Below are 27,469 nucleotides of genomic sequence, written 5' to 3' on the forward strand. Positions count from 1 at the left end.
TTTCATATAGTGATATTGTATTAACATTCCCTTTTTATTTAGATGTTCAAAATTACCTCCTTCTTATTCGTGTTGCATCTAACAAATAGTTTTAGTTTTTATAGTTCGTTTCATATTCCCCTTTAGCAAAGTTTCCAATAATATTTAAATCAAATTGATTATACACCCCACTATAATCGTGTACTAAAACCAACAATTATTATGATTTATTGCATAATTTTAGTTGAAAATCAAATCGTTGTAGTTGCTGAGCACATGATATGCTGATACACGACAGCTGGTTGTGGTTCGCACCACAGTCGTACGATCCGCGCGCTCGAAATTAGCTTTAACAGTTTCATAGTAGCGTCCATCGCTGCAGTTGAAAGAAACGAAATAAAATCAAAGTTATTTATTGATATTGACGAATAATAATATGGAAAAGTAATCGACTTTGTGGTGATGAGATGAGTAATTAAGAGGCTAGAAGATAAGTTGACTTTCAGATAAAATATCGTTTGGATATAAAAGATGGAAGCGGTTTGTAAGTTATCTTGGAAAGGTTGTTTGTTACTATTTTGGTATATTTTACTGATAGGAAGGCTGTGACTTACCTTAAGACCAAGCATCTCAATTTCAAACATTTCACTCGAAGCATGTCAATAGCCTTCTGGCTCTTATCAGAGAAACGTAAATTCTCCGGATCCCATCGCAGCTCCAGCCGCTCCAGTGCTGGACAAGATGTTCCAATCGTATCCATCAGTTGATCGACGTGAATGTTACCGCCCAATCTCTCAGTTGTTCCCATCACGATGATTTTCACATTCACCAAGATGGGCAGAATAGTCATCCACAACTGATCAGTGATGTGCGTCATCCCGGAAAGGACACACGCATGCAACTGGGCACCATAGCGGGTGATGAATCTTCCCAATGCCTCATCGGAAATGTTATCAGATGAATCGATATCTAGAGCGACTAAGGATTTTGGGTTTCCACCCTCGGCCCATGCTTTAAGCACCGAATCGTTGAAACCATTAATTTGCCCAGCACTCAAGAAGCGCAGAGTGGGAATACGAGTCAGCACGTCAATGAGACATTCTGTGGAAAGATCGGTCCCCGATATGTCCAGCTCTTGAACGGAGCACTTGTCCCATTCGGCTTGCATTACGTACTCTGACTTAAGGTCGGTACCGTTCATCAACAAACACTTCAGCTGCTTAGAACGGGCGAGCAGTGGCTTCAAAGTCGAGCCAGTTACTTTGCTGCAGTAGTTAACAGCCAGACACTCCAGTTGAATACAGTTGGAGCTGAAGGCATCAATATGCGAATCATCGATAAAATTGATACCGTACAGGTTGATCACACGGAGATTCGGTGTTGCTGATTTGAGCTTGTGGACGTTGATAACTTCGTAAATTTCTTCTTCCTCCTCTTCGCATTTCTCGTAAGTTCCAATCAAATGCAGTACTTCGAGGCCGTTGATAAAGTTGTAGATTTTGCGCATGAAACCTTCCATGAAGATTACCTCCGACAGACAGATGCACATGTAGCGGAGTTTCGCTGGAAATGCCTGCATTTCGCTAAAATCGTGAAGTTGCATAGCTGGAATGATGAAATGATATTTAAATTTTATTAGATATTAGTACCGACTGCAAAAAAATGCCTATTGAAAAAACAAAGGCTTGGACCAAACATTGTTTGTGTTTGAATGTTGAGAATCATTATGTCGACTGTTACTCGACAATTCGAGCCATCAGACAAAAAGATTTTTTTTTCCAAATCCTTGGAAAAGATGTTAAATACATCGAAACGTTGGACATTGAAGTTAAATAGTTTTTAATTCCTTCGAAACTGCAACGTCGAAAGACACTTCACTGGAAATTCCTCAGTATGTAGAAATATTCCTATCGAAAAATATAAAATGTATTATGGTGAACACAAAGCTGAATGGATTGTTGTAATTTAGTTGTTTATATTAAACATTTATTGTATGCCACTCTAGAGGTAATGATATGCAACTCCATCAACTAACGGCAACCGAGTGATAGAGCTTCAAAACATGACGCCCAACTTTAGTAGTCGAACATTGAAATATAATTTTGAGATTTTCGTCATCCATGGTGGGGAGTTTTCATGGACAAACTTTGCCCGGGCGGCCAACAATGGATGTGCGAATATTCAGGAATCCCATGGTTGAAACGCACTGCTATCCGAAGGTGAATCGCTGCTGCCAGGTGGAAAACCCACTTAGCACATAACATCGAATCATAAAACCGATAAAAAAGAAAGACTTTTCACAGCACAAAATTTTCGTAAAATCTTTAAACTAATCACAATGGCAGTTAAACGGCGACAATATTCATACCGCAGTCAAACAAAAGAAAAAAAATGACGGCTAATGGTCTAGCGATATCTAAGGCATCTCGAATTGACGTCAGGATTTCTTAGTTGAATCGAGGAATGTTAAACTTTGCACACCTGCAAATTACATGTTGTACTGATTTTTATACCTCACAGATTTCACAAGCTGTCTGGAAATTATGTTAAAATCAGATGAGAGGAGACAGGAGATGGCTTGCTGATTCTTGAGGCTGGGCATGCCGCTCCAGGGTACTGTGGAACTTTCCCAATCCTAGCTGGAGGTTATTTAATCCAGGCTCTAACGTTAGCCGGTGGCTGGCATCGATGTCGTGAAACGCCAGCCTTGGTGGCCGACCTCAGCCAATATGTTCACAGTGACGTTCCCTGGCACTCTACAGGCTTTCGACTGTTGTTCACAAGCGAGAATGACCTGCATTTATGGTACCCGCCTTACAGCGCAATAATGGCATTGGCGGAATCAGTCAGACTCTCCGATTTGTCGAAGATCGTGTTTGCGGCATTAAACAGAGCTGAGGTTTTCGCTAAGGAGACGCTGCTTTGTTCAGAATGGCCATCCGACAACGTTAGGTTGTTCCCTGCACACCAAAGCTGACTCCTTCTTTCTAAAAAACGTCAGTGTAGCGGTGTTCATGATTCGTAGTTTAGCAGCTCGATCTTCGTAAAGCTTCCGTATTATGCCCTCTTTTAAAGCACCTCGCAATGGAACCGATTATGCTGGCTATGGGGGAGTATCAGCTCCTCGCTTCGTACCAGTAGACCCAAGCCACAGGAGGGAGACTGACGCCGGGAATCGTGTGCAGAATCCAATCCTCTTGAACAAGGAGGGATTATGTGGTATCTGGTAAGGCGGAAGCATATGCAGTGACTTTTCGGCAAATAGCCGCCTGCGTACGATGGCGAAATGAGAGGGCACCTGCTTTGGTGTAGGCAGTCTCAGCGGGTGTGGTGGGAAGAAATCCGGAAGCTATGCGAAGGTACTGAATGAAGACTGGTGAGAGTATGCTGACAAGCGCCCGGCGTGCTACACAAGTCAGCGCCAGTCCGAAAAGAAATCCATTGTCAACCAATGCTTGGCTGATACGATACTGAGTGGCCCTGCTTTTGGTCCTATGCGATCTTGATATAGTTTTAACAAGATTAATTCTTGATCTGCAGCAGGCTTCTACCGCTCTGAAATGAGAAATGAAAACAGTCCTTGGTAGATGGAGACTTGGAGAGCCTTCTATTTTGAGATTGCCTGCTCAGAAGTCTAGAAACTAAGGCCGAAGAAACGGTGCCACCCGTTGCACACATGCCTGGACGACATGGTGAAGCTGACCAACGAGGAAGCCCACCGAAGAACTGCACTAACCAGCTGCTTGGGTTCGGGTATGCGTTCACGCCGAAGTGTCCCCGAATATCATCGGCGTAGACGAAGATATGGATATGCTTGGGGAGGCTATTGAAGACCCGTTCATGGGGTCCGCTCTGTACATCTTCAGTCTTTTCTGGGTAAGTCCTGGAGGTGGAGTGTTTCCCTTGGTCGAAGGTGAATTGGAGTACGCCTCCTAATCCGGTGAAGTACGAACTGGCCCCACACCCCGGACGGAACGCGTGTTGGCGAAAACCTAATCTTCCGTCAGCCTCAAGTTTTTCACGCAGCCTACGGTTAACCAACCTTCCGTCGAGCTTTGATATATAGAAAGTCAGCGATAGCCAGCAGTATCGCTAAAGAAGATACTGTTCTCAGAGATAGGAAAGACGTGGCTAAGACATCGCTCGTCGGGATGAGTTACTATTAGCTACTATTCTTGTGGTAGGGGTAAGGTTTTTCAGCATCGGATACCCTATTCCATTCGCACCAGAAGACTTCTCGTTACTTCTCGCAAGAGCGGACAAAAGCACAGCGAACGAAAAGGGCTTTATACAATTTTCATTTCGTTCTTTTCCTAAAATAAGTAGACCGTAAACATAAACAAATCACCTTTGAACTTATGAGTAACTGATCAGATTTTCATTATATTGTCATAAAAAAGAGTGCTAATTACAAGGAAAACAACCAAGCTTTATGGTTTAGTCCAGTTAATATAAATAAATCAAGAAAATATTTGTTTTTCTTGGTTTTCACTTCACGTTTTGTTTTTATATGTTCAATTAAGAGGTGAGCCAGCCCAGGGTTGGAAACCTCTAAAATAAAGACAAAAAAATAATGTTCAATTGAAAAATCTCTCAATTCTATAAACATCCAAAATAAAAATATTGGACTAGTCGTTCCGTAGTTTTTTTGACGTAAACTACGTCTAAGGGGAAGACTCGGATACAGGGTGTAAAATGAAAATTTCAAAATTGGGGACCGTCACGAAATCATGTAAGATTTATAACATTAATAGGTCCTTTATCTTTCGATGGATTTCAAAGATTTATATATCAATCGATTCGCAAACTCTCCAATTTGCCAGTAGTATTGAAACTATTGATTACCAACGCTAAACTATTGAAAATTTTAGTTCTTTCATGCATCATGCAACCCCTATACAGTGCGTTCCAATCCTTGGTAATTGCCTACTTTTAGGGTATTAACTATTACTGAACTGGGTTGTATGAATGGGGTAGCCCAGCCGCTAGACAGTGGAGTACTCCCTACTCCCTCATAGAGTGGGATGTGATGCTAAAAATAGGTAGTAGTGCTGTGGGATGGTTTCTTCTCTTCTATATAGAACGGAATAATTGATTCAGTGTACTATATTTGGTTTTACGCTGTTTTACGTAGTTTACGTCGAGCGGTCGTATCTTGTATACAACCCAACATTTTTTTTTATTGGGGCATAGAACCACCATTGAGTCGAACTTTTACAGTCCAATTTTTTCTGGTTGCATAAAGCCACTATTTAGAAATTTAGATCTACACTTGTACAATGCATCTCAACGGCAACGCAGATGTTCCAAGGTTTAACGTTCCATGTTACAAAAACGTCTGATATCATAATATTGTTCAAATGATATCTACTCGGGCAGTGTCTGGTTATCAGGCTAGTAAAGAAACAAAGAGTATCTTTGCTGAGCTCCAAGAGCTTTTCGGTTACTGAATCATAGGGAATTATAAATCTCTTTGATTGAGCACACAAACCGGAGTTAAAATTAAATTTACTATTCAAACACCATCCCCAATATATGTAAAAGCCAGAGATATATGAAGGTCAACGAATCGACGATTTTCATTTTTTAAGTGCTTTGTGGATTTTGAACATCAATGCATTCATTGTAAATTCTCGTCATTTTTCGAACGAGTCCAGTTGAATATAGTTATTTATAGTTGAAAGTCATAATTAGTTTATTCAACGTCAAGTGGTACTCACCAGTGGAGAAATCCAGCAGCATATGCGTCAGGTTAGGACATTTGCTGGCCAATTCGTGCAGCACAGTGTGGGTAATCAGCTCGATTGGCAGCTCGATGTATCTCAGCGATGCACTGAAACGCACTGCGACCATCTGCAGCAATTGTTCCAAGGATCCCACGTGTAGTCCGGACACCTCAGGTCGAAGGGAAACGTTCTTCCACAGCTTGGTATCGTAAGCTATGGTACGCCAACGACGACACACTATTGCCATGCGACATATTTCCAAGTGGCTCAGATATGAGAAAATGTGCAAGATGACCTTATCCGGGAGTTTCTCGATCGACTGCAATAGTTATTTTAAGTAGATTAGTTTCCGAATAAGATATGTTGTAGTATAAGCACATTATATAAGTTGAGATATGAATTAAGTCCATAAAAAGCAATTTATACATTTCACAGAACTGTCACACACAGACCGTATTGGCGAAGGGACTTTTGCCGTCCTCGGTGAAATAGAGCTGAGAGGCTTCCAAAGCGACTTGATTCCAAACATCACTGGAGAGATCCATCGCGGTTCAAATCAAAACACAACAAAGCACTAATTTGACCCGAAAGGTTTAGATATCTGGAAATTCGTGGAAATTGCACTAGGAAAAGGTCGCCGTTCGCGTATGCGTGTGAAAATTCTCGGACAATGCTTTCCCCAGCTTTTGTGTGAACGAAGAGCGAGAGAGCCTAATTAATATCTGGGCATATGAATATGGTGAACCAAACATTTTCAGTTGGCCGAAGCCGAACGCGTATTTCCTATACAATGTCGCTGAATTGGTGTTTGGGTAAATATAGGAGAGTGGAGTCTAATTTTAAACCTCTCACGCGTGTGACTCTTCCGTGACACGCGAGCGCGCAAGCGTGCTTTCATCTTCACGATTATTCACGGAGGATAGCGATTGCTGCATCTGGCTAAGTAAACAGATAATCCAATCAAAGAAAGGTAGCTTAGACAACAGGTTGGGCATTATAATTGCAAAGCATGGTAGTAGCGTCGATTTTTTTTGAAGATTTACCGTTTCAAAGTAGCTGTTAAAGAATATCTGTAATGAAAGCGTAAGCAAAATGCATGTTTCGTTAATTAGATTGTATAGGTAAATAGTTAACATTTGACAAGACAAGGAGCAACAGAGGTACGACACAGGTTTAATGAGTGGATGTCATTTAGGACATGATAGACTTTTGATTGGCAATTTTAGGACATATGTGCATATTACAACATATATCTAACTCGATTAAACAATATGTTGAGCTATTACTCACAGTTCTACTTTTGCGTTTGTTACTGTTGGAGCTCTCTTCTCGTATGAGATTAAATGAAATATTAATGGCACTCCAAGAATCCATTTTGATCTCTAAGCAGTTTTGTTTCTAAACAGAGTTAAGGTTATAAATATCATTATAGTAGATAATTTTCAATGGATTATTTTCTGATCATTTGTTAGTGTTTCAATTCAAAGTGTCTAACGGTAAAGTTGCGCAAAGAGGTTCTGCTAATTCTGATTCTGAACATTGTTCATGATATTATTTTGACAACTTTCATTTTTGTTCAGCCCTTCAAGTGGCTTCATGTCAGTGTTCACTTCTAAAGCTTTCCATAAACTAGTGAGATTCTTATTGCTAATTTATTTGGAGTTGTACTGAAGTGTTTCTATTGGCTATTTCTAAAACCAAATTTTATACATTTCATTTATTGCGTTTTAATTCGGCCTAATTAAACATCTAGCTGACCTTCAACATATTGATGTAAAACTTCTGAACGACCGCCTAGAAAATGACATTTTTCTAAAATCGTACTTGAATGAGCTGATATCATCTTAATTTAAGACTTATGTTAACTAGTACTACTAGCCAACAACTCAAAACTAAACTGGTTAAGTTACGCATAATAGATTCAAACTTCCGAATAGCTTTGTGACAAGAGGCAACATATTTAACTTCGTAAATTCTGAGTTATCTGATCCAACAGGTAGTTCCGCTATGACTAAGTCATGAGTCAGTGAATTTCGAAATAAACTTCAAGATTTTATGTTTGGTTTTCCAAACAACGTTGTAGCATACGATAGTTTCTCTTTATCTCTCAGATTTCGTTATATCTAGCTTAACTGATCGTCTTAAATTATTTTATTTTAACCAAAATTAAAGCTTTCAGGGGTCACCTTGGGATTTTCTAGATAGTCATACCTTTTCTCGGCAGCCTCCTAGACATGCCTTGTGGTTGTCCAAATCGCAAACCATTTTCCGCGCGGTCTGCCAGCCGCGTCTTGTGATTTTCCATACCACAAACCATTTCCAGCGATCTTTTATACACGCCTTTCAGGCGCGCCGTCTAATTTTCCAAACCACAAACCATTTCCTTGCGGTTTTACAGACGCGCCTTGTGATTCATCAAACCACAAACCATTTTTCAGCGGTCTTCTAGACGCGCCTTTTCTAAACCAAAACTCATTTTCAGCGGTCTTCCAGACCCGCCTTGTGATTTTCCAAACCCCAACTAATTTTCCGGCAGTCTTCTAGGCGCGCTTTGTAGTAATCCAAACTACATCGCCTTGTATTTTTTTTAAATAAACAGTTGTTTTATTCTTCGCACATTCGCCACTTGAATTCAACTCAGCTTTTGAAATCAGCGTAAGGATCCAGAAAATAACCTGGCAGGATCGCCGAAATGTGTGGCCCCAAATGGGAGGAGCGAAATAGGATGACAGCAGCTCTCCGTAGGTGCGTGTGCATGTCACGAGGATATGACAAGATGCGTGCAGGTCATGGCATGCTGCTCTCCGATTGACATGCTGAGGATGAGGTGTGAATCTATAAACACGATAAACGCACACTGAAGGTAACTCACTCAAACCCCACAATCATCATATGCATCGATACCCATTACCGCAGCTTAGATCACTAGCCTCCCTTTGCAACGTATTTGTTGGTCGTTGACTCGAACTGCAATAATTGTAGGTTGATCCCAACAGAAAATGATTCGGTGTAAAAGAAGGTTCAGAGTCGTTCTCGCCTCTAGTTGTCATGCAAGTTAGTAGAACGCCCCATAGTTTTTCATTATGTCTGGCAACTAGCCCAGGCATGAGCCTACAACAATTAACTCATGTGTGCATAGGTTTGCGCTACTTCACTCGATCCTGAACCAATCGTCCTGAACGTTCAGCGCCCTCAGGCCCTTTTCAACTGCAAAAAGCCATCGTGTACGCGACCTTCTACGAAGTCTCTTCCGGGTTCTTTACTGAATATTATCTTTGCTTGACACACGAACAATATGCCCAGCCCACCGTAGCCTTCCGAGTTGTATAAACTTAACAATATTTATCCCTTTATACATCCTTTTCAAAATTCTTATCGCTTCATAGAATCATCAATTGGCTATTTTTATTCTTAACTTGAAAGATCGAATAACTCATATGCCGGCGATTTGGAACTCGTGAAATTTGTACCGAACAGAGCACAGTGACATACTGGTCTTAAACTTTCACAGCCGCATCAAACACTGCAGACGACGACAATTTTTCGCAGTTAATAACTGTGAAACATGAACACTAAGCTGTGGTGCCGCAATGTCTCAGGGGGATGTAATGCCACGGAGTAGAAAAAGAAAAAGAAGAAGGGGAAGAAACATTCACACAGAAAAATTGATACTGCCTTTCTCGCATTTAGCAAAGACACCAACCTAAAATGGTTCAATGTATCATTTTCTTTATAACTTTTAAACGCAACGGCCGATCGTTATTAAATTCAATAGTGATCAACTAGGCTTTGCCCCTGTCGAATGAGACTTGTTGCGAGAAAATCGGTTGATGATTACTATCCAGCTTTTTATTATAGTATCAGATCAAATATGGTAGTATTTTTGACACTTAGGTCGAATCGACCGAGGCGTGCCAGCGAAGACGGTGGTGCCAAAGTCTACCCAGACTGAGGCTCAAGTATTTGCGGGCACGTCGGGGGTGACTGCTCCAACGGAGCAGACACAAAACGGGGATACAGTCTCCAGGGGATGAGCTCCCTGGGGGCCGCTCCAAAACGCGGAGGGTTACTACCCCAAACAAGAGTATTGGGGCTGGGAAGCTGAACCCCGGTCAGGTACTTCCAAAACCGGGGGAGGAAGGACCTGGAAAGGTCCGTCCACACAGGAAAGACGGTGGTAAGGGGTTACGGCAGGCTGAGAGCTCTCAGCAGCACCAGACCAGGGAAATGGAGGGGGATGACGCCTCCTGGACCCTGGTCAAGAACAAGAGGAAACCGAAGACGTCAAGGGCCGAAAAGAAGGCCCAGGCGAATGAGGGTAGCATTCGCTCCAGGGGCGATGCCCTAGTCATCAAAACGGACGAGGCTTCTGTTCACAAATTACGTAACGCTTTTGGGGGGAGGGGGGAGGTCCAACTTGCGTTGTACTTTGTTACACTAAAAGATGAAGGAGGGGGTGGGTACTAGCAAATGTTACGCATAACGCAGAGGGTTTTTTTAATCACTGGTTGAAGTAATTGCTAATATGTCTTAATTACGACGATAAATGCGTACCAACCTTTCCTCTTTACTACCATACTACACATAATTGTCCCATGCTAGTCTTTGTAGTTTTTTACTTTTTATCAGTGCAGGCTATTTTGATGTTTTTTTGGGAATCCTAAAATACAGCAAGTTTTGTTCGAATAATTGTTGCTAAATTTCGAGGCATTTTCATTCTAAGCAATTTTGCATCTTGATAAAATAAAATGATTTGTCTATCGTTATCGTTTTAGTCATTACCGAAATCAAGCACATAGCGGGGCCGTTATGCGTAAAAGAACAAAGCGAATATCGTATTTTTCGATAGAACAGTCCCGCTAAACTAAAATTTGAATGGTCATGGTAGCAATTCTATTTAAGTTTTTACTAGCTACATTCTTGATATCCTTGGTTTTTATCATGTGCCGTTTCTATTCTAACAGTTTTCAATAAATACCAAAACCCACATGCTTCAGAGAAAAAATAGATTTAAAATTTCCTCAGTTACGTGTTATATGGGGGAGGGAGGGGGTGCGGAAAATGTTACTTTTGATACGAGGGGAGGAGGGGTCAAAAACTCGGATTTTTGCGTTACGTAATTTGTGAACAGACCCAAGTGCTCGGACCATGGTGTTCTTCTAAAAAAGCGAGTCACGATGTTCGGTGCTGCAAGGACACGCAGCTAACCTCGAGGGTGCGTTGTGCACTGGCCCCCCTTTGAAGCATTACTTTCTGGTTGTACCGAAGGGACTATGGGCTTGGCGGCAATGGAAACGGTTTAGCGGGACTGGGATGTAGTCCTGCCTCCCTCGTTTGCATTATCATTAATTTTTGCAAAAATCATTATTTTTTCGTCCATTTCAGGCAAACCTAGGCAAACAAGCTTTTCTTTTTAATGACACGTAGTATTTACTGCATGACGGATTAGTAAATTCGTTTAAAAACCAGACCGCCCACAAAGAAGCGCTAAATACTTAATGTCCTAGTAATTTTACTTATATCATGGATTTTCTTTCCCCGAATGTTTTGTGACAGTACATATATTAGCTATACAAAATATCGTGACAGAGGGGGGAGGGGGGTCTAGAATTCTCAAAAAGTAGTGGACGTCATATTTGAATCGCCGCTTAACGTGTTTCAAAAAAAATGTCAAAAAAACGTCTGTAGTGCATGTTTGGTTTCATCATCAATGTCGGCTTGATACTTATAGTACCGGTACTTTGGTTGCTAGGTTCAGGCAAACTACCTGTTGGTCAAGCAAACAGAAGCGACACTTTTGCATCAACTGCGCTTTTGAATTTCTGAAGGAATTTTCAAAGAAACTCCTGAAGGAGACCAACTCAAAAAGAGTTTTAAAACATTGTCGACAGAATTGCCAAAGGAATTTCCGAAGGAACTAGTAAAGAAATTTACAAGGGAATCCCCAAATGACACTCCAAAGGAATTTCCGTAAGAAGTTCTGAAGGAGTTCCTGAAGAAATTCTCATACATATTTCCGGAACAATTCCTTATAAAGGTTTTGCATGTTTTTCTGAAGAAATTACGAGCCAAAATCCAAAGGAATTCCTAAATAAATCACACTTAAATCATTTCACAGATTTCGGTGAATTTTGCTTCAATTTACCGAAATCTCAACAGCAGAACTGTTCGGTAATTATTTCACCAAATTTTCTACGATTTTTCCTTTGTTCAACAGTCAAAACCACCAAAAATCTGTAAAACTATTCACCGAACAGTTCTGCTGCTTGGATTTCGGTGAAATTTCACAGAAATCTACCATTTATTTTAAGTGTGTCCGAAAGGATTTTTGAATGCATTTCCGAAGAAATTCCTGAAAGAATTCTCGAAGAAATTTCAAGAGAATTTCTGAAGAAATCTTCAATGTATTTTACGAAGGTATTTCCGAGTGATTTTAACGGGCTCCTAGAATTTCCAAAGAAACTCGAAAAGGCATTGCCAAAGGAATCTCTAAAGGATTTCCCGGAACAATTCTTTGAGTTGTTGTCTGAAGTTTTTTTTATAGTAATTTCCGAATGTAATTCTGGAAGCAGTTCCGTAAGAATTCCTGAGGGAAATTCCGACGCAATTTTAAGAATTTCCTCTCTGAAGAAATTTCTAAATTCATTTCCGGAGGATTTTCCGAAGAGCATGTCAAAGGAAAACTTGACGGAATTTTCGATGGAATTCTTATAGAAATTTTAGAGGGAATGTCTGAAGCAATTCCTGGATAAACTTCCTGGAAGTATATCATAAAGAATTTATAAGTAATTTTCGAGAAAAAATGTCTGGGAGGAAATTGCCAAAGAAACCAGGAATTTGAAGAAACATTTAAAATAATTCGTAGAGGCTTCTCCAATGAATCACTAAATAATTTCAAGACGACCATATAGTGATGAAGAAATAAAAAAAAATATTTCTGAGGTGATCCAGCCCAAGGTTGAAAAACTTATTAATAAAAAAAAACTTTGGAGCTCCACTGATGAATCCCTCCAATACAGTTCTTACTCCATTATGACCAGATCAGCTGTTCTTGCACAGGGAACCAACAGATGTTTGCTTGGGACTAGCACTTATCTTCAATGTACAAGTACTGGTGATCTCATTTGTTAGGTCATACTGGCACCTGCCACGTCAGAATGCAAGTCAATGTAGGGAAGGGGAGGAAATGATGATGTAATCACTCGCCCACTGCAAGCCGAATATACCTCTGCACTTGCCACGAGATCATACGGAATTTATTGGAATTTTTGGGTTAGGTTCGAGAGGCAGAGGTTCGTCTTGGTTAACGAGCTGCCAATGTTATAGATAGAAGAAAGCAACTGATGGAATTTCTAATTGGATGTAAGAAACGAGCTTTTTTTTAGGTTCATTTCCAATTCTAGCAGCTACTGATAGAATAGTCAAGTTGAAGGTATAGGGATAGAAATGGAAACAGTATGGAAGTCCATTTCCAGTTCTAGCGATTGCTAGAACATGAGAAATATAGAGAAAGATACAAAGTAGGAGAATGGAACAGACCGTGGATTGAACCCACGACCTTCTGCGTATGAGGCTACCAAGCCCGTTATTCTTACTGCTGACGCCAAATTATCAATTAACCAATTACGCAATAATGACTGGTGCCCCACCATTACCATGAATCTGGCTTCGCTAGCGTCGGCCTATAGTGACCGCGATCATAAAACTCGTTGTTTGATATCCATTTGTGAGGCCTTGAATTGATTGTTTAGCAGCAAAAATCTATATAAGACGTTTATTTTTAACTGGAAATTGATGTAAAAGTAACTGAAAAAACTGGAAAAAAGGGCAATTTCGTTTGCTTCAAAATCTTTGTTGATATTATAATAGTAGTTTGTGTAACAAGTTGCAAAAAGATGTTTTTTCCAGCACGAGTTGTACGTTTATCCAACGAGGCTTGCTGAGTCGGATAAATACTACGAGTGCTCAAAATAAACGAATTTTGCAACGAGTTGCACACGCTATTTTTTGCAATGATGAAAATTGGACTTTAATTTAATAAATCTGTACCAAAAATGCACAGTAGAGTGATTCAAATTTTGACTTTTTCGCCCCTCTATGCTTAAACGATGACATTTGCTGTTTTATTAATCCTCCTAAATTTTTAGCTGATTTGGATGTAACTAGACTGAGCACGCTCAGTTTTAAGTTTGTATGAAAATTACTATGAAAACTGTCTTTTTCGTGGAAAACCGTTCCGCAACGTTGCTCATTAAGCTCTAAAAATATATGACTTTCTTGGCTACATAGAAAATGTTGCAATGAAACTGATCGTCTTTGTTGCGAAACGATTCTATGTAAGAAAAGTTATTAGGGAAATACTGAATCGTGGTAAATTCAATTTAACACGTAAAAGAATAACATCAATATCAATAATGAGCATTTTTGTTTTCTTTATAACTTTGCTTACAAAGGTCAGATCACTTTGCAACAACAACTGTCCTATAACTAAGGAAGTATTCTATGATGTCATCGGGTCGATTACATTTGAATATTTAATGGGTCGCAACACGAAACGGTCTTTTGCTCAAGTGGCGATTTCTATAGTAATTTCCATACAAACTTCGAACTGCTTGTGCTCAGTCTGGTTACATCCAAATTAGCTAAAAATTTAGGAGGATTAATAAAACAGCAAATGTCATCGTTTAAGCATTGTGGAACGAAAAAGTCAAAATTTGAATCACTTTATTGTACAGTCTAATTTAATCCACATGATCATTCTTGGCAATAAATTATGTTGCTGTAGAGAACAATCAGATTCCATGTTAACGTGCCACATTGCATAGTTCGGTAAGCCGTGAAACGATTGATGTACTTGCCTTTGACAATTTTTGACGTCATGTCCATCAAACTATTTCAATTATTACGCGACGCAGAGAATACACTATTTGAACATTCACCGAAGCTTATTCAGCAAAATGTGGTCATGCTACTGTCCCGACGTAGGTTTTTCATTATAGCACCCAAATGAGTGCTATAATGAATATTATGCAACCCATTTGAGTTGCATAATGTCCATTAAAGCACAAAAAAGTACCTACATATTTGATCACTTTACATTTTTTCACTTTTTTCACTCAAGTAACTATTTTGAATAGGATTCATCGCTACCAGCCCTGACTTAGGGAAGATGCATTATGCATCAAATACGTAATGCGAAAATTGGGCAATTTCTATACACCCTTCAGGTCATCTTTTAACACCCCCTTGTCTTCTAGCATGATTTTTGAAAACGTCGTATGTCCAAATGAGAGATTGTTTTATACGCAGCATCCAAGAGTTTTGTGTGAATTGTCAAATTTCGTTCAACCTCCGTCTCCTCTTTAACTGTTAATTTATGTTGTTTTTCGTTTCTCATGGCACAGCTCTAAATATTTTAAAGTTTGATTAAATAATCATTAATACATACATTATTATATTCTGCTCATTTTATTAACAAATAGAAAAATGATTATACTCTTTTGCTATAGAAAACAAAAACTATGATGAAAACATTTACGTCATTGTACAATGTTGTAACCGTGAAACCCATAATTTCAAACGCCTATTCTGAAAATTGTCAGATTTTGAGTTGTGCCAGTATTGCACGAAACCGTCGATGTACATTGTATATCTTAATTAGCTTGAGATGTGCCACATGTCTTAAACACCTCATCAACGCGAGAGTGTAGTTCGAATCATCCTACAACATTGTTGAAAATGTCTCACTTTCTTTTCTACATAAAATCACGTATTATAGTGTAAAATGATATTCATTTTCCGAACAGTATTTTTATATTTACGATTTTGTACGATATGGGTACATAATTTGTATAAAACGCGGTTACCTATTCACTTTTGTTGGCACAGGTTCAAATCACTCGAATAAGTAATAAAATATTTGCCATAAAATGTACTGAATGATGGAACCAGAAAACTATTCAGAACACGGCAATAAACTAGAATTACGAGCTTTCTCTATAAACAGTGTGAAAGTGAATTTCGTTTCAACCATCTTGGCGATGATGATTTCATCGAATGTTATTACAATCAGCCATGTTGTATGAAGTTGGTCTACAGCAACCAATTTCAACAATAAAGTCCCATTAGCATAGTTATAAATCATCACAACTGTTATCAATCACCGACTATTTCGATAAATAATTGAATTGGTAGGTAGTATACCTAATAGTATAATATATTTACTTACAACGTCTCAACGTCACGAACCACTTTTTGTTTCTATACTATCAGTTTCACGGTATGCTACTCGTATTCGATTGGGAAGAATTCTCAAACGCACTTCTAGTATTCCAATATCCGACCGATAGAGTATTGGCTCCCGATGGGATTTGCATATCGTCTAACTGTTTGAGAGCGTTTGTGTTGAAACTAAAACCTATACATAGATTTTCGATTCGCGATCGGTTAGCGTCTAAAAGAATGATGCAAAAATTAAAATAAGATTACTTTCGCACTTGTTGGTGATCGCCGGCGCAGCTCCCGCCTCAAATTGATGAGTGCACTACATGCATTGAAATATATATTTTTTGAATCGTATCATTTAGCGTAACGCAACCAATGGATCTTTTCTAAATGCATACCTTTTAGAACCCATAAATAAAATAAATGTAGAAATTATTTCAAGCAGAAGTTATTTCTTTAATGAAATGAAAAATGACTGACTAGCTTTCAAATACACTATTCCATCTGATCTGAGTAAACATATGAGTACCACCAAGGCTGGTTTTTAGGCGATTTACTTTTGTTGTAAATAATGGCATTCGAGTTCAGTAAAAACGTATCTACATGAGTATCTACATGAAAAAACATAAATACCCCAAGAATAATCTGGTGGTGTGTGAAAAGTTGTTTATAATCTTCACATGTATAACAAGGAATTGATGAAACGCATCCACGTAAAAAAGACTTCGGTGCAATATAGCTTTCTTGATATAATAACTTCCTGATTATTCAATTTGATAATGCCATAAAAAAAATTTCAAAGTGGGTGAGAAATTAACGATTTACAGTTTTGAAAGATTTCCAAATAAACCGAAATAGTCTTTGAAAATCGAAAATTCAATTCGCACAGCAACAAATTTACATTTTCCTCCATTTTCAGATGTTGTACGTTCATCCCTTAGAATTACCATGCTGCGTAGTCTCAAAATATCTTCATTTATTTTGTCGATTTACTCAAGCCGTATTACGTACTCAAACGCACTGCCATTCTGTTTCATTAGTGGCGTCTTTGACGACTTCTCAGCAGGTCTCCCGAAAGGAGTTGTTATCGAACATATCATCATATGGTAGCGTATCCTCAAGTTCCCGGGCGTTGATTACGACGGCATCAAGTTAAATACAATGGACATTCTAAGCCAGAAAATGGTGTTTATGGTCTGTTCACATTTTCGCTAATGCAAATCCTATAATGTCGAAATAGATAATACTTGCACCAAAATTAACATAATGTAAACGCTTATTAGCAGTAACAGCAGTAACAGAAGATTGTCTGATAGTGAATGAGCAAATAGGTATGCGAACTAATGCTGGTATTGCCGGACTAAATTATCGAATATGTAAACGGGTCATAATCCATTAGTGGATTTCAATAATGAGTGGATACAGACTTGCTACTAATCATTAGTCACCGCCGCTGTAAGCTACGAATGTTATTACCACTGTTGGTGTAGGTATTTCTCTTTTTAGTAACGACATTGGGGGAAATGAGGGGCCAACGAGCAAATACCTGCGATGAACGCTTCCGCATTTTAATGGGAGTTTTAAGCAAAGCATCCATTAATATTAGGTTCCCACCTTTTCGATCAGCTATGGCTCGTTCAAAAAATGTCTGTTCGCAATCACTCATCTTACTAATGAGATCGTAACGATTTTCCACAGTCTAGCACTTGCAAAGGTGACGAGGGGCATCCGCCGTTGGACAGAGTACAAAATAAAGTGATTCTCGACGTCTGCTGATGTAGAATGGTTAGAACGTCATCGATCTACACTTTCACGACTCAGCGTGTGAACGTTCGGCATTTCCCGGGTGGTATCGGATTTCCATCGCGTTGATGTGTGAATTTGGGTGTTGGTCATTACGAAACGTTGTTGATGTTTATATAGAGATGTGTGATAATCGTATTTGAACACTGATATGATGAACATTCCCATTGTTGTAATGGATCGTTTGGATTTAGTGATGCTTATTGGCCAGGACTAGCAACTCATACTGGATAAATAATGACGCTATTTACGCCATGAACTTATGGTCATTGGGTGAGGAAAGGATAGTATCATCCGGTATTATAGAAGCCAATTAATCGTTAGATTACGATTGACTTTAATAAATGCCGTATTCTGAATTATCAGTTTGTTAAAATGTTGGAGAATTAATGTCCAGGAAGCTGATTTGAGTAAGACAGCGTTAATTCCACCACGTAATGATTTTTGCCTTTCTCCTACAACAAAGTTGTACCGAAAGGCTATAATTTCACTCCAAAATCGAACTTTTTATAGAAGTCTAGGAGACCCATGATGTTATATACCAATCGAATCAGCTCGTCGAGCTGAACAAAATGTCTGTCTGTCCGTGTGTATGTGTGTGCACACGAAAATCGAAAAACATTAGCCACTTTTCATATAGTAATTCTTAACCGATTTTCGTTGCATTCGACGGGGGACAAACCCTAGTTGATAACTATTGAATATAATCTCGATCGATCATTGCGTTCAAAAGTTATGAAGAAAATGGTGTGTTGAACTATATAAGCTTTGTTGGTTGATTCGCTGTAAAGCGTTTGCAAGAGCAAATTACGGCAATGATTTATGATGTTTATCACATTAAGGCGAAACCAAACGATTGAATCGAGAATGGCATCGTTAAATTTTTTATTCGTTATATTCAGATATAAATCGTATTCATGCTGTCACTATTGTATTTGTTGATCAACAGCTGCCAATTCTAGACTAAAAGTATTTCTTCTGTCGTCCGAATAATTGTATACGAAATTAACGAATACGAAGCAGTTTTGAAAAGCCTCCACGTTTCCCATATAATCTATTCGGCATACTTAATTGGTACTTGATTTATAGGCTACAGCTCCTCAATGAGCCTACGCCGAATGGAGTATCCTCCTCCACTGGACTCGACCAATGACTAAAATAAAAACTCCCCCCCCCCCGAAAATTAAAAATTTTCCATGTAAAATTGAGAAGTTGCCAATAAAGAAATCAAATTTAATGCATTTTATTTTTTTGTATTTTTGTTAGGGAAATTAGAGCGTTAGCGTCTCTGGTAACAATTTTTACGTCTGAAACTCGATTAGTGTAAGTGAGATTCTCACGTCCGCATGGATTGTACGACAATTCCCCGAATGCAATTTCCCCGAATGAAATTTCCCCGAATAACAATTCCCCGAACGTAACATTTCCCCGAATGTAACAATTCCCCGAATGCAACATTTCCCCGAATGTAACATTTCCCCGAATTGTTTCCACAGTGCAGATAAAACTAAAACTGAAAAAGGAATCTGCGTCGTTTAATATAAAATCGCATAATTGACTTTTGACATAATTTTGAGTTGCAACAAAAGTGAGGGTCGCGGGACAACTCGCTTAAAAATTGTAAAAAAATGATGCTGGGACATTGGGCCGAAGACAATTATGTATGCCGATCCGTCATTAGGCCGAGTGAGAAGTAAGAAGTGAAAAATGAATAGTGAGTAGTGAAAAGTGAGACGTGAGAAGTGAGAAGAGCGTAATGAGAAGTGAGTAATGAGAAGTGAGAAATGAGAATTGAGAAGTGAAAATTGAGATGTGAGAAGCGAGATATGAGATGTGAGATGTGAGAAGTGAGAAGTGAGAAGCGAGGAGTGAGAAGTAAGAAGTGAGTAGTGAGGTGCGAGTAGTGGGAAGTGAGAAGCGAGAAGTGAAAAATAAGAAATGAGAAGTAAGTACAGTAAGTAAGTACATAGTAAAAAGTGAAAAGTATGGAGTAAGAAGTGAGAAGTGAAAAATATGATGCAAGAAGTGTTATGTGAGGAGCGAGAAAGAGCGAAATACGAAGTGAGATGTAGGAAGAGAAGATGAAGAGAATGGAAAAATTAGGAAGAAGGATAGAAATAAAGGAAGAAAATTAATGCGTCTTCCGGTATAATGTTTTTTTTTTATAATCGCTTCGCCCGGTATTAGGGGAAGACGAGTTATAATGCCTTCTTAAAATGAACACGTTTGCCTGATATAAGACAAAGAGGGTAGATAGACCCTTCTTCAATTGTACACGTTTGCCTGGAGTAAAGCGAAGGAAGGAGATAGTGCCTTCCTTAAATGATCGCGTCTACGCAGTATAAGGACAATGGAGGAGATATTCCTTCTTTGAATGAACACGTCATTTCTTTTCGGTTTATATAATTGATATTTATTGCTAGATGCGATCTCATATATTATATCTATTCCAGCCAAACTCGTCTACATCAAAAGAAGAGACTACATTTATCATAATCTTATTGCAGGCAAATTTCTACTTCTGAAAAGGTAATTTCATTCTACTTTGGCTTCTTTCGAACTAACGCCTAACTTTAATGAATTGATCACATCTACCGTTTCCATATACCAGGTAGATACAGATTTTTAAAAAAGGGATAACATACACTTCTTCATTATTCTGGAAAAACACCAACTTTCAAAGTAGAGATCAAATTAATCCATTGCGTTATTCCGAGTAGATGTACTACTTTTAAAGAAGGGATCACATTCACCATTGCCTTATTCCAGGCATACGCATTATTTTTTTTAAGGATTCATATCCACGATTACAGTAACTTCTTAAGAAGAGATAGACCTTACATAGGACAGGAGCTTGATTTCACAAATTTTTACCATGATGCTTTCAAACGGAATTTATGTTCGCGATTCTGCTCCACCAAATAAATTCAGCCTATGTTCGAATATTTTAGAAAAAATGAATAGGAAAACACTTTATTATAATATCTTTATAATTTAACAATAAGATATATAATTTAACAGTAAAGAAGATCAAGGGCATACAATACTATCGAAAAATTTGGTCATGTTCGGCATCTCCAAAGAGACACTCTGGAACAAATCTTTGAACGCTGCTCTGTTCGGGCGTCAATAGTCGATGACAATTATGTGTTTGCAAAAACTACTTTATTTTCGGGGATTTGTTACATTCGGGGAATTGTTACATTCGGGGAAATTGCATTCGGGGAATTGTTACATTCGGGGAAATTGCATTCGGGAAAATTGCATTCGGGGAATTGGTTTTCGGGGAATTGTCGTACAATCGTCCGCATGTGTGAGTGCTGATAAAAGAAAAACAAACAAACCTCGATGGTGCAACTCATCGAAGCTTGGGTTTAAATGAGTAAATTTCCATATATTTTTGGACTCCTCTACAATAATTTTATATATATTCACACATGACGTATTCACACATGACGAACATTAGTGTGCGTGCGCCAAACGTCACTTATCTCTATTGCACAACATGTGATATATTTAGTTTGAAAAATATATTGAAGGGTAATCATTTCCTTCGCTGGGGCTTGATCCCACGACCCCAGTACGCTATACAGGTGCTTTACCTACTTTTCCTCCATCTTCTTCCGCAGCTCAGCGGGTACAAAATCTTGCAATCTATTTTTAAAGCCACATTACTCGTATTGTTGTACAATGCCAACCGAGTAGGATGAGTACTTAATATTGTCTGGTATCTACACACATACTTCATTAGCAACGAAGAAAGAAAGAAGAAAGAAAGAAGAAACAAAGAAGGAAGAAAGGAAAAGAAAAGAAAGAAGGAAAAAGTAGGACAAAAGAAAGAAGAAATACGGAAGAAAGGAAGAAAGAAGAATGAAAGGAGGAAGAAAAAAAGGAAAAGAGAAGTAAAAAAGAAAGAGTAAAGAAGGGGGAAAAAAGGTAGAAAGTAAATAGAAAGAAGGAAGAAAAATATGCGGAGGAGAGAAAGAAAGAAATGTAAAGGAAGAAAGAAAGAAGAAAGGAGGAAAAAAAAGGAAAAGAGTAGAAAGAAAGAAGAAAGCAATTAGGAAGAAAGGAAGAAAATAAGAAAGAAGGGAAAAAGAAGGTGGAAAGAAGGAAGAAAGATGAAGGAAAGAAAGAAAAAAAAAGGAAAAAAGAAGAAATTAGAAATAAAGAAGATGAAATATGGAAGGAAGAAGTAAGAAAGTAGTAAGAAAGAAGGAAGGAAACATATGGAGTAAGTAGGAAAAACTAAGAAGAGAATAGAAGGAAAAAGGAAGAAGAAATAAGAAAGAAGGAATAAAAAAGAAAGACCTTTCGTCCATTCGAACCTTTGTCCTTCTAACGCAGTTTTTTTGTTTCGACCTTTTGTCCCTTCGACCTTTTGACCCTTTTGACTTTTGTCCTTTCGACCTTTTGACCTTCGACCTTTTGTCCTAAAACCGTCCAACATAGCTCTGGCACTCTCAAGTTCTAATATCACGTTACTTAACTGGCATTGTAACCTTGGCGGTGTTCCCCTTCTGAAATCAGCCAGAGTGAGGGGGGAATGAGAAAAATTGTTTCACGATTCTCCGACTAATGTTTACGTGTTATAGGACAGAGATAATTATTACAGTTCCCTGAATGGTGTTGTGAACAATGTTTCGAAGGGCGGTATCAGGATCTACATAAATAGCGACTTCAATGCGAAGATCAGCTCTGAGGACATTGGCTATGAACATGTTATTGGACGTCATCTTCTTCTTCTTCAATGGCGCTACATTCCAACTGGAACTTGGCCTGCTTTTAACTTATTAACTTTTAACTTTAACGTAATCCTCAGTTATTAATTGAAAACTTTTTTATCCCCGTCATTGCATGAGTATGTATCTTGTGTGGCAAGTACAATGGATACACTATATGCCCAGGGAGTCGAGAATGTTTCCCACCCGAAAACATACTAGCCCGGACCGAGAATCGAACTCGCCCTCTCAGGATTGGCAATACTACGCCTTTACTCGCAAGGCTACTGGAGACTGGAGATTGGACGTCATGGTCTTGAATGAATGAGCGAAAACTATAAGTTATTTTCAGAATTCTGCGATAATAACGATTGGACGGATCACTCTTTCGCTACCAGTTCATAATGTCACGTGAGTCTCTTTTTATTCGTATATTTATTTGGTAGGCACTCTGTGTTCTTAACCGCTACTATGCCGTGATCTACTGTGGTACTCTGTTCTACAGAATCCACACAGAATCTATTTTTAGATGTCCATAATTCATCATTGTTGTCGTTGCCAGTCCATATCATCATGTGTCCATTGTGTTCATTTCTCCATGTGGTGAATCCAGTGATCGTTGCTTTGTTCGGTTGCCATTAATCGAAGTACGTTGGAGGAGTGCCTTCGAGAAGAAAAGTTTTGTCAGTCGTCATCAGGCAGCCGTATCGGTGTGGCGCGTTTCCCAAGACGCCACCGTACGGACTGCGCTTCTGGCGACTGGCGAAGGTTTGGTGAAGGGGCTGGGAATCGAACCCATGACCATTCGCTTATAAGGCGAACGTGTAGCCAACTACGCTACGGGACCTCCCTGTGAGTCTCTTGTGATGGACAAATTGAATATCAAATCGACTACATCTGAACGCAGCGTCGACATTATTGTGCTTGATCATTGTCTTATGTATAAAACGCCGACTAGAAGATCCAGCTGTTGCGAGTTAGTTCGTTAAATGTTTTGAAATTTTATTTTCAAAACAAAGCATTACTGCCTTTCATGCGAAATTGATCAAAGAACCCACGATACCTACTTTTATTTGGTCGTCTGAGATAGAAAAAGGCGCTTTGCTCTCTGTCTTTTGACGATCACGACCGTTTGTTTGAGAAACTGCATAAATCTCATTTTTGGCCAAAATGAGATTTTTATGTATTCTGAATCCTCGTCCAAAAATACGTATTCTGTTCGGAAATGTATGATTTTTTTTTTCGTTTTTTTGAGAAACTGCGTATGTACACGCACTTTGTAGAGCAATTATAATTATGGACTACTTTGGAAATGCTATGGTAGGTAAAAATGAATGATTTTTTACAATTTTGTCTTACAAAATCCCAAAACGGAATATGACATCAAATGATGTGTCGACTATAGGGAAGCAATTTCCTGTTATGGACCCCCAGGGGGTCTACTATAAGACAAATTCTGGAAAACTTGTTATGTTAACTGTTAACGTTAACTTTAATGTAAAACGTCGTGTATTTGAGTGTTTTATGTATGTATCATGAAGCGCAGAAGCAGAACTTGATATTAGGACCAATCCCTTCAGTCTAGTAGTACATTTTATTACAACTATATTACCTGATTGGGATAAGTACCTACAATATATTGATGATAGTTACTTAACTAATATGGAATAGCCATTTTTTGCATAATATAAAAAGAGGATATACCACCATAGATCAAATCAAAGGTCGCAGTGGTAACATGTACCAATAAAGAAAAAAAATCTTTAAAAACCTATGGAAGGCACTTTTAAGGTGCTTGAAAAAGCTCTTTATAATCTTCCTTGTAAAATATCCCTTGAAAATTCATAGTCTTCTTTTTTTCTTCTTCCATGGCTCTACATTCCAGCTGGAGCTTGGTCTGCTTTTCAATTTAGCATTCTATCAGCATTTCCTCATTTATTGAAAGTTTTTCTATGCCCCCCATTGCATGAGTATGTATCTTGGGTGGCAAGTACAATGGATACACTATGTCCAGGGTGTCGAGAATGTTTCCAACCCGAAAACATCCTAGACCGAACCGAGAATCGAACTCGTTATTTTCGGATTGGCAATCCTACGCCTTTGCTCGCAAGGCTACAGAAGAATTCATAATCACATGATTGTAATTAGTTTGTGGGGTTCAGTGAACGATACATTTCGAGAGATATATTTATGAAGCATTTTAAGTTATTTTGGCTGAGATGCGTACACTAATGTAGTTTCTTTAGCAAAGAACAGAAACCAGTGAAAGTTCGTTTTTTATAAACATGTTTTTAAATATCACGAACCTTCAGGCAAGATATGTGCCAACAAAAACTCGAGGTGCAGGGTACCCCATGGGAAGGTCTGCAATTATGGTAACCATTTCTGGCACGTCGGTTCATAATACATATAATAAACAAGCACATCTTCTTTCTTTTCCTTTGCTTTCAATATTATATATTCCAACTTCCAATTCCGGTATATCTATAGAGAACAATGATAAATCGTTTAAATGCACGTGAAAGACACTATCATCGGTAAAGCACGGTTTACGTTCAGGACGTTTTCAATCAGGTAGGCCAACAGTTATCACTTGTCACTAATTATTTTCATCTTCATTTGATTCTATGCATTTTTCTGGACTTACACAATTCGACCTGAACACAATTTTTTGCTCTGGATCATCATCATTCATATTTGTTCCGAGTAATATATTTGCAATGCTTTGTCGCTGTTTGTAGGTGCTCATTGTGGATTGTTTAATTTATTAAAATTTGTGCTTTACTCTAAACTGACACCCTTCGATGCAAAGTGCACTTTTTCGAGAATACTGTATCGGACGCCAGTAAAATTGTCACTAATTTGATCATCATTTTCCGCCTAGTTTGCTGAATGTGATTCCTTATTCCGAACTTGTTGGCTTCCAATACAGTGCGACACGATCATAACACCAATCAACCCGATGCTGTTACCAGCAATATATATTTTCGAATTTTATTAATAAATTATTTTATTTTGATTTTCATTTTCCACTTGCCTCACACCTATCGACACTTAGGTGCGCGGAATGCACTCTTGTCGCATTATATCTTCGTAATTTCTAGCGAATCATCAGCTGATCGAAATTTGGCGACAGCCAAATAATTTGATTAATTGGTTTCTCCTTTATAGATGATAGATTGAAGCCCCACATATTTCTATCACTCACGTGTTCCCAATCGCTGTCTACTGGATATGGAAGTCCCTGATAGGAATGCATTTCTGCGACGATCGTCCACTTTAGATAATTTACTAATGATCGTATTATCTACTGCCGACCCAGTTGAAGCTTCGACCGCATAGATTTTTTTTTGGTTCGACACGTTTGCCGTGAAAATGCGCCAAAATACTGCCATATGGCTACAGTTACAACGGCGACTTGAGCACACGTATGATGTTCCCGGTCTGTTGTAACAAATGAATTTCATCTCTGTTTCGGAAAAACAAGCTCGTTCGAAGAGAAAATAAGAAATAGTTATGTATTTTTAAAAGCTGCCTCCTCGAGTCAAGCGTATTTGTCGGAAAGAAGATGTTAACGAACAGTAATAAATAATGACGTATTGTGCTTACTGTCGTAATTGCTTGCCTCTATATGATACTAGGTACAGCAAATCAGCTCTTTTACTAAAAAAATGAAAATCGAACAGGGATCCTAAAATTCCATTGAACAAATATTAATCGATGTAAAGAGTGGAAGTCAGAGCCTTCCTTAACCGCATTACGTATCATTATGATAGCCTCATGATATACGAATGCAAAAATGGTAATTAGGCTTAGAAAACTTCGCAGTTAATAACGGTGGAACTGCTGAACGAATGAACCGCGAGGCGAAGAAGGAGAATAAGAATAATAAGAAGAATAAGCATAATAAGAAGAATAAGAATAATAAGAAGAATAAGAATAATAAGAAGAATAAGAATAATAAGAATAATGAGAATAATAAGAAGGAGTTGAAGTCAATCTGTTGAAGTAATTTGATGATTTTTTTAGCTTATAATTTGGCAATCTTTGATCAACTATTCTTGATTCTCAAATTGTTTTGAAATTCGAATACATACCTATATCGGTTTACTGTGTCAATTGGTATAACACTAATTCCAGCAAAAAATGTTTGTACTGGTTTATAATGCATGTTTATACGCATTACGCATTCACACTTTTGTAATGTACAAACCAGGCTCTTCATGTTATGCACGATGATGGGTCCAGATGAAGGAATGAAGTATATTTTAGGTAAATAGGATTAAAAAAACTATTCCGATAACGCCGACATCGTCGTAGAAGACATTTGCAGGACAAATAAATATGGTTTATATACGAAAAGGGAAATTCCTGAACAGATCGGGTGATATACATTTCAGGCAAAACAAAGGAAATATAATACGTAGTGCTGAATCGATGAAGGTCAGTACCAAGTCAGACGGGGTTCGACATATGAATTTTTTTTTCCGACTATTCCGGACAAATAGTATCACATGCCTTCAGTTGACAACGAAAGTTTTTCCTAATTTATAAATGTAGAAGAATATCTAGAACAGTTGAGAGCTGGTTGGTTACCATAAGCAATAGGCTTGTAAAAGCCTAAAAGAAGAAAAAGATGAAAAAATAAGAAAAATAAGAAGTATTTTTTTGCTAAATATTATTTAAGTGTTTTAGCACTTCCTCAGCAAGAATGCAGGGAAATTTTATTTACCTTGTGCAGGGTTTGAATCCAAAAGATAATTACAAAGTCTCTCTCTTGTCGTCTCTGTATACATATACGATATAAAGCATACAGCGAGAGACTTTTTTGCTGCCATGATTCGGGAGGCTAAGCCTCATGATAAATTTCTTTTAAAAAGCTCCAAACGCGGGGAACACTGGTTCTGCTGATGCATTTCAACTTGTTCTACCTTGTTCTTGTTAGGGGAACTGTACCGGTTTTGGCCATGTTCCTAATTTGGCCAATTATGCGAATAACTCCGAAAATAAATTAAT

The 27,469-nt window shown here is 38.4% G+C and overlaps 1 protein-coding gene across 6 annotated transcripts; it reads right to left on the bottom strand.

Annotated features, from left to right (window-relative positions):
* On the bottom strand, window positions 1–25,727 carry LOC134205137 (F-box/LRR-repeat protein 7). 6 transcript variants are annotated; one of them, XM_062680091.1, is made up of 6 exons: window positions 15,934–16,025; window positions 6,996–7,103; window positions 6,749–6,775; window positions 5,700–6,024; window positions 594–1,584; window positions 1–355 (listed from the first exon to the last, which is right to left on the bottom strand). In XM_062680091.1, the coding sequence occupies exons 2-6, from the start codon at window positions 7,077–7,079 to the stop codon at window positions 220–222; spliced, it is 1,563 nt and encodes a 520-aa protein (XP_062536075.1). In that variant the 5' UTR covers window positions 7,080–7,103; window positions 15,934–16,025; the 3' UTR covers window positions 1–219. The 6 variants fall into 6 exon arrangements, with proteins under 6 accessions (XP_062536075.1, XP_062536074.1, XP_062536078.1 ...); XM_062680090.1 differs by lacking the exons at window positions 6,996–7,103; window positions 15,934–16,025 and adding an exon at window positions 17,476–17,689; XM_062680094.1 differs by lacking the exon at window positions 6,749–6,775 and having other exon boundaries at window positions 15,934–16,024.
* Between the last annotated feature and the right edge of the window lie 1,742 nt (window positions 25,728–27,469).

This window comes from Armigeres subalbatus, chromosome 1, assembly GCF_024139115.2.
Source record: "Armigeres subalbatus isolate Guangzhou_Male chromosome 1, GZ_Asu_2, whole genome shotgun sequence".
Lineage (NCBI taxonomy): Eukaryota > Metazoa > Arthropoda > Insecta > Diptera > Culicidae > Armigeres > Armigeres subalbatus.